The 7,947-nt window shown below is 37.3% G+C and overlaps 1 protein-coding gene across 1 annotated transcript; it reads right to left on the minus strand.

Annotated features, from left to right (window-relative positions):
• Window positions 1-451: 451 nt before the first annotated feature.
• LOC136805005 (major facilitator superfamily domain-containing protein 6-A-like) lies at window positions 452-4,219 on the minus strand. Its single transcript, XM_067061536.1, has 2 exons — window positions 3,939-4,219; window positions 452-1,850 (listed from the first exon to the last, which is right to left on the minus strand). The coding sequence occupies exons 1-2, from the start codon at window positions 4,217-4,219 to the stop codon at window positions 452-454; spliced, it is 1,680 nt and encodes a 559-aa protein (XP_066917637.1).
• Between the last annotated feature and the right edge of the window lie 3,728 nt (window positions 4,220-7,947).

Here is a 7,947-nt window from a genome sequence, read left to right on the forward strand (position 1 = left end):
ATAAAAATCTAAAAGTATAAATGTCTACTAAAAACTTTCAAGAAAACTATACTAAAATCTATCCAGATATAATTGACAGTGGAAACAAGAATGCCTGTTACTTTTGATAGTCAAATATAATTGCAAAAACTTTGCTTATTTTAGAGACTCAAAAGCGCTATATTTGAATGTATTTTTTGTTGAAAAATTTGCGATTTTTAGCGGTTAAATTTGCGATTGCATAAATTGAGCTTTTTTCTACTTATGCTACAACGTTCATTTTTACACCAGTGGTAGTTCAACCTTAGGTTAAGAAGGTTGTCAGATTTCAAGTCAAAGGGAGAAAGAGGTCTTTTGGATGATATGGAACCCAAAATACCCCTTGGTAGCACTTTTCTGTGAAATATGAAATCTCCAAATTTTTACTTTATATATCTGAATAATACCAGCAGCATAAATGTGTTAAAAAAAGTTACGCTTTTTCCTCCTTAATGTTTTTATCTTGAACAGGTTCCATCAACAATAAACCGTTAGTTTTTCCAGTTCTTTCTTTCTCTTTTCGTTCTCTTTTTCTCACCACCAACACGATATAAACAATCAACACCAATAACCAAACTAAAGCTAACATTGATGTACTTTTAAATAATGTTCGTCCACCATATTTCTCATAAATGATTCCACTGATACTTGAACCTATAATTGTTCCTAATCCATAATGAGTTGTGTTAAACAAAGAAATCAAAGTGGTTATTACTGGTAGAGGGCTTGTAGCTTTTAGATGTGTAAGTCCAGTAGCAATAAACAAGGTAGCTGAGACAGCATGTAAAGGTTGGAAAATGAGGACTACCCATGGGTTTTGGATGAATCCAATACCAAAGTAGCGTACAAAATACATTAAAAACACAAAAGCAAAGGATCTGTATGTACCACCGAGTTTGTGAATGATATCTTGACAAAACGCGAAACCAACTACCGACGCAAGATTAGAAATTACCACTGATAAGGTTAAGAGGATGGATGGCGCGTCCATTTCACGGAGGTATGGGTACAAGAAGCTGGTGAATTGTGAATATTCAAGTCCACTCACAAACGTGGTCAAGTAGAAAAAGATAACATCATACTGGAACAATGTTTTGATAAGAGTTTTACGTAAATTCTTTTTCGTTTTGTTTGTTGTTCCTTCTTCTCCATTCTCTTTCTGTTGCAAGGTCTGTTCATCTTCTTCTTTATTTTCCTCCTCGTGGTTACTTTTGAAAGAAACACCTCTGAAAAGCGTAATCGACGATGCACCATAGCAGAGAGTAAAGAAAACATAAACGCCAAATATGCCAGCGTAGCATGTGATATTTGCAGTTGGAAAGAAATCAACAGCTAAATTGGTGGAAAAGATCCCAAACGCAGCTCCAAGGGCTGCAAACATGCGTTGGCGACCGTACGTCAAGGGCCGATCTCCAGGTGCCAGTTGACTACGTCGCAAAGTGCCAGTATCGACGAACGCTAAAGCGCTTCCTTCTGCAAAAGACACACCAATGTTGATGAGAACCATAACGAAATAGAATGTCCCAAATCTGTTTGATTCTATGTTTTCATTATCTTCATTTGACTTCGGTAAGGCTGTCGCCACAGTCCTGTTATATACATATCCAGTCTCATTCACAGCACCATAGGACACGTTCATACTACTTAAAGCAGTGTCTTCAACGTAAGGACATTTGTTGGTTTCAGGGTTTCCAAAATGCAGTCCAACAAAAGGTTGAGTGGAGATGGTCAATAGAGATGTGATGCACATCAAGAGAATCACAATACGGTGACAATGCCATTTATCAGCGATCAATCCCCAAAATGGTCCTCCTAAAATCATACCAATCATCCTATGATAAATGTGAAAGTGTAAAGAGTAATTGTTGAATTTTATACGCAAGCCTCTGTTCCATTTCAGAGAAGCAAAAACTAGAAAATAAAAGTTCATTGTCATGAAGAGATTCAAGGAAAGCTTAGCTCCTAAATCAAAAGGACAACCTGTAACCGGGAAGATAATATGCCTTTTAAGGGTAGCGAGACAGGGGTGAATCACTTGACCTAACATGTTTCCCCTTGTAGCCCAAATACAAGTAAACAAAGTAGGTTAAGTGTGGGGGGGGTTTCAGGGGTCTTAAATACCGTCATACCGACAAAATTTTGGGTCAAATACCGTAATACCGTCGGTGAAGGAAGCCTAATACCGATACCGATATAATATTTAAGTTTTTTTTTCGAAAATAATGAATTTTCAGTTATCAAATCTATTGTATAGTAACAAATTAGAAACTGTACAAACAAGTCTTGTACTTTATGAGGCCCCCCAGTCAACCCTCAATTCAGGTATTCACGCACAAATTTTTACCAATTCACGTATTCACGCGCAAAAAAAACCATTTTCACGTTCACGCACCAATTTTGCTTTTACATCTTTGGTTAAACGATTGTGACCTTATTGGGCTAAACTGGAGTTATTTAAAGAACAAGTTTTGCTGACGTCAGCATTTTTTGGTTTTTGCGGTTTTTCGCAAAATTGGCAAAATCTAAATTTAAGTAACACCGATTTTCATGTTCTACATCGTAATGCGCTTCTTTAAAGGTATAATTTATAATGCTAGGAGGGGTGGAATTGCCTCCGAAAGATTAACGAAAATTTGGACACGCATTAATTTACCCGAGTAACCTTTTTATGCATTATGGTCTCTTTTAAACAGATTGACCTATTCTTATACCAAACATTTTCACCAATATATAAAGTTTTTTGCTACTTTTGTGACCTTATTCTCGATATCGTCGACTTTTTAAGGCCTCTTTTACAGCTATTTGAGCTTTCATAAAGCAATATTTTAGGTCTGCCGCGCCAAAATTACTTGCTTGTTACGGGAGGCAAATGCAAAATTAAGCCTTTCCCCCAATAATTTCTTCCTCGCAGACCCGTAAGATGTCTTTTATATTAAAAATTAATTTAAAATCGAGGTTTGGGCCAATCATGGTCTGAGAAGCCGTAGACTTCAACACAGGCTTCATAGAGGTGCCGCTGTGGTGCAACTAGAGGAGGCGAATTCTAAAGTTTAACCCCCCTATCGGAGGAAAGAAACTAAAAAGGAAATAAGAACGCGAGCGAAGCGAGCGCGAAAATTTTTCGACAATTTTCGCTCTCCTTTGTTATTGAAAAACGGCCCTAATACGCTATTGTTAGCCAAGTATGCCTTGTTTGGTCACACAATTTTTGATTTTATTTAACACTGACCATTTGTTGGCAAAAATATGCATCATGATGTTAACTATTTTTTAATCGTTCGATGCTGCACAAGATATTTTTAGAACTACCTACTTTTACTAATTATTGAAGGAGTAAATACCGCCTTTACTGTCTCTGCAGTATCAGTGTATTGTATTGTAGTAGCAATATAAGTGAATACGGATAGACGACCATATCATTTAGTGCTGACGGAGAAAATTTTATCTAGACTCATTCGTTGGATGCAGTATTTGCATTACAAAAGTTGTCATTAAAAAAATGCGCCCGCAGAAAAAAAACGAAAATATTTGTTTAGATATCGTAAAGTTTTGCTTATTTTGAATAACCTTACCATGACAATAAGTCAATAGGACATCCAAGATTGTGCGAGCGAAGGGAGCAAGAAAATTTTACTGGTTAAAATAGCGGAATAGACTTTTCTGCATGAAACTCATGAAGAAACTAAAAGGTTAATACCGAAATACCGTTTTTTATTGATAAAAATATCGAAATACCGACAAAAAAACAGGCAATTTACCGATACCGGTAGAAAATGAAATACCGTAATCCCGTCGTTTTTTTCTCGTAATACCGATTTACCGGGGGTAAAAAGGCCCAATACCGTCATACCGTAAAAGTGAACCCCCCCCCCCCAAGTGTCGTTCTATCCTAGCTGATAAACAAATAACCAAAAACATACCTTAGACCCACAATGAATCCAGCTTCAGCTTTATTCAAACCAATACTAGTCAAAAACATCACTAGATTCGGTTGATAGCCAATCCTACGAGCACATTCAAAGAAATAAGCACATTTAGATGGGGTTGCATTTTGATTGATATGATACCACTTGTATTTGGATTGATTGCTTTTGGATTCTACATCTTGAGCCCCCTCTTTGTCTTCACTACCCAACATGAGAGTTTTACTGTCTTCTGTTGAGTGATCGCTACTTTCTGCGTTTGGTTGTTTTGGTGTCATCTTTGAAAATTTTATTGCTATTTATTTATTGATAGAACGATTCTAAATTGAAAAGAACGAATTGGTAGAACCCAGCTGGCACACAACGTTGTTTCAACGTTCACCTAACGTTGAATGGACGTTGTGAACGTTATATAAACTTCGAAAAAAACGTTGTGTACCAGCTGGGAAGCTACAATTGACTCTCTCTAATTCGAGATCGAACGGGTAATGCCCGGGTAATGTTATCTGTTCGAAATAAAGAGAGAACTAATTTATAGAAAGTATGTATGTAAAGAGGGGACGTTCTTTGACGGGAACGTTGAATAATAAAAAGATTCGATCAATAGAAGTTTGAATAAGCGAGAGTCAACTGAAGAGCTATGTGCCAGTTATGTGCCAGACCAAAGTCAGCAAGATAATTCTTCGCCGACATGACGACAGAACTGGGGTACAACAGAACACTTACTTTAAAGATTAATTATGTGTTTTCAGTAAACATAATCTTTTAGTGAGTTAAACCATAGTGTTTGTTTTACCCTCGAAATTATTAAATCTTATTGGTTGAAAAAGATGTCACATGACTTTCCGTGGCAAAAACGTTCAACAGCCACCCAACTGTTGTCAACAAATCGTTAGGTTTCTACTTTTAATTTAAATTGACGTCAAAAAGCATTGCAACGACTTCCCATCCTGCGTTTAGTATGTTCTATGTTCTATACTGTAAACACAATCGTCCACTGTTCTTCATTTCAGGAAATATTTAAATTTTAGATGTTTTTCATTTTTTACGCATAGAACATACATTCAGCATTGATTCCAATTTGTAAACAAAGCACGGTAGAGAGAGGAAGTAGGTCTTTAAATCTTCCAATGTCATTTCTAGGGCCCCCCCCCCCAGCGGTTTGCGTGAATGCGTGAATGGGCTATTTTGGTTGCGTGAATGCGTGAAAATCGAAAAAAAATTGCGTGAATGCGTGAATTGAAAAAACGTGCGTGAACGTGAAAATCCATATTTCTATTGTGTGAATGCGTGAATCTGCCCTGTTTTTTGCGTGAACGCGTGAATTTTTCCTTTTTACAGTTTGTAGAAAACCCCAAGGTGCGCACCTATCCCAAATTCAAAGGATGGCAGGTGAAAGTGCACAAAAAAATCAGCAACTTTCTAATTCTCTATTTTATAAAACGATTCATGATTTAGAGGCGCTTTCTTGCAATCTAGACACCTTAAATTTCCAGATTTTTTCGCTCGGGCCAAACATGTATTGGCCCTCGAATCTTAAATAACTCTAATTTGCCCCCTTGAAACCATGGTTATGCATGACGAGTGATCCAGGGCCAGGGCCAGCCAGGGCCAAAGCCACTGGGGGCAGGAGGCGGTCATGACTTCACTACGTTTTTGCAAATAAAAAGAAACTTATTTTAAAGAAATTTTTACCCATGATGTAGACTTTCGATAACCTGATTTCTTGGCAAAATTAGTCTGAAATGGAGTCGTATTTAAGCACATCAGAGGGTTAAAATAGAAATTTTCTCCTGTCGGCGCAAAACATGGTTGCGCCTCCTTAGTCACTATGTTTTCGGCCCCTCCACGTTAGGAAATTAATTCGCGAGCTCTGATTAAAACCTTTCTTTTGAAATTTTTTTGATCGCTTCGCTCGCAACAAATGTTCATTCTTTTACCTCATTTTACAAGCTATCAAGCGATCGTACCTTGCCTCTAACGAATTTAGACTACATTCTTTTTCAATGGTGTTAAAGAGAGCATTTTTAGCCAAACGCGAGTGACAGAAATGCAAAAATTTCCTCTCTGCGTAAACCATGGTTGTGCCTCCTTACCCCTGAGCTAAGCATCATGGTGTCATACTCGAGTTTGTTTGACCTATTTTTGATAATGTTTAAGCTATTTTTTGTACAAAAATTCGCCTGCGGCGCATATCTTTTCACTTACTATCGCGATCCGTTAACTGCAGAAGCTTCACCTTTTCTAAACGATCGTTAGTTAGAAGAATCAAATATTTTGCGTGATGGCATGTGATTAAAGTTGAAAAATTACGTAACGCTTTCCATTTGTGGGGGCTTCTTATGACGCTATCAAGCACGGTGTTTTATAGTCAGGTCTACAGGAAAAAATCACTACTGAGTTAAGTTTTCCTCAAGTGCATGACCAGATCCGGTCGAATAATATCTCCAGTACAGTCATACTTTTTTATGCAAATCGAACGTTTTACTCCATAATGGCGGAAATTACGTAAATTACGTAACTTAGCGAAATGTGCAAGACCTCTATTTTTTGACATTTTCCCCGATTTTTCCGAAAATTTCCCCGATTCCCCAAAAAATTTGGTTTGCGTGAATTTCGAGAAAAACTTGCGTGGATGCGTGAATTGCGAAAAATTTTTGCGTGAATGCGTGAAATTTGGGTCCGCTGGGGGGGGCCTCTTTCTAGGCTGCATGCATCCCCAAATTATTTTTGATATATATCAAAACTTATCAGAGGGGATGTGTGCAGCCTATGTTATTTCATGCAGAAAAATTAATGAAAACACAGAAGATTTCCTGTTGTTACTTAAAGGTTTTATCATTATGCTGATATAAGCAAAAAAAAATTTTTCTTTTCCTCTTTCTGACCAATCTTGCTCCACATACGTGTCAATCCAATGTGAAAAAGCTTGTGAATTAAAGTTGATGAGTAAGCAAACGATATCACTCTTATTTAAAGACAAAACCTTTAAATACCCTTGTTATTAGAGCATAAACATTAAGAAGATCCAATATTTTCGAAGCCTCCGGATCTGTTCTTAAACTGTTTGAGATTTGAGCCAAAAATGTTCTTAATTTTGCCATTTTGTGAGTTTTTTTGTGCAACCATAGAAATTGGGTGTTTTAGAGTCCACAAGCCCTAAAATGTTCTTACATGTTCTTAACATTTTTGGCCATATCGAAGGCTTATGTTCTTATAAATGTTCTTCTTATAAATAACGATACACTCTGGGTTGCAACCAGTTTGCAGAGTATTGCAAGGCTACGCTCGAGGAAAATTATTAAGGAATTACTAAGTTCTGCACTGGAAGAGCGCACCTGATAAATTTTGGTCCGGACAAGGTGCACCTATACCTCGAAATTGGCCCAAAAAGGCCAAAAATGCTAAAATTAGCTGCACTTGAGGAGAAAATAGCAAAACTCAGCGCACTTGGGGTTAAAAACCCGACTGCTCTTGCACCTGAAAACCTCAAATTTTGCACCTGCACTCGACTTTTTCCGAGTTGTGCACTGGAGATCTCGATAAAACGTGCCACACTCTGCAAACTGGGGTTGCATACCTTTGGGTATCAGAGGTTGAGAATATTTCAACCTCTGAAGACCAATAATATAAATTTTATCGCGCATGTGTCAATCTAATCAACTGTAAACAAGAGCCGCAAAGATGCGGATAAATATTTCCTTTACAAATGATAAAATAATTATTGATGTCCTCAAAAGATTTCAAAGTGCTTTATCTCAGATAACATCAAGCAACACAAGTCCCCAAGAATTTCAAAATTCGTTTATGTAATTGCTAGTATTTGCAGGATTATTCCTAAGATGACTAAGGTTCAAACCTACGGATTACGGAGTATATCCAAGCTGAACTCGACTGAGAATAACAATGCAGAAACCAAATTGGCTAGACAACCTTTAATTTTCGTTACTCTCGGGTACCTATAATAGCCCCTCCCCCCCGCTAATTAATTTTTCGAAGATTTTCC

Source organism: Clytia hemisphaerica, unplaced genomic scaffold (genome assembly GCF_902728285.1).
Source record: "Clytia hemisphaerica strain Z4C2 unplaced genomic scaffold, Clytia hemisphaerica genome assembly, whole genome shotgun sequence".
In the NCBI taxonomy this organism is placed as follows: Eukaryota; Metazoa; Cnidaria; class Hydrozoa; order Leptothecata; family Clytiidae; genus Clytia; species Clytia hemisphaerica.

Coding starts and splice junctions, on each gene's coding strand:
- LOC136805005 (XM_067061536.1), bottom strand. CDS start 4,219: ATGACACCAAAACAACCAAACGCAGAAAGTAGCGATCACTCAACAGAA. Junction 1,851..3,938: donor GGATTCATTGTGGGTCTAAG/GTATGTTTTTGG, acceptor CATTTATCATAG/GATGATTGGTATGATTTTAG.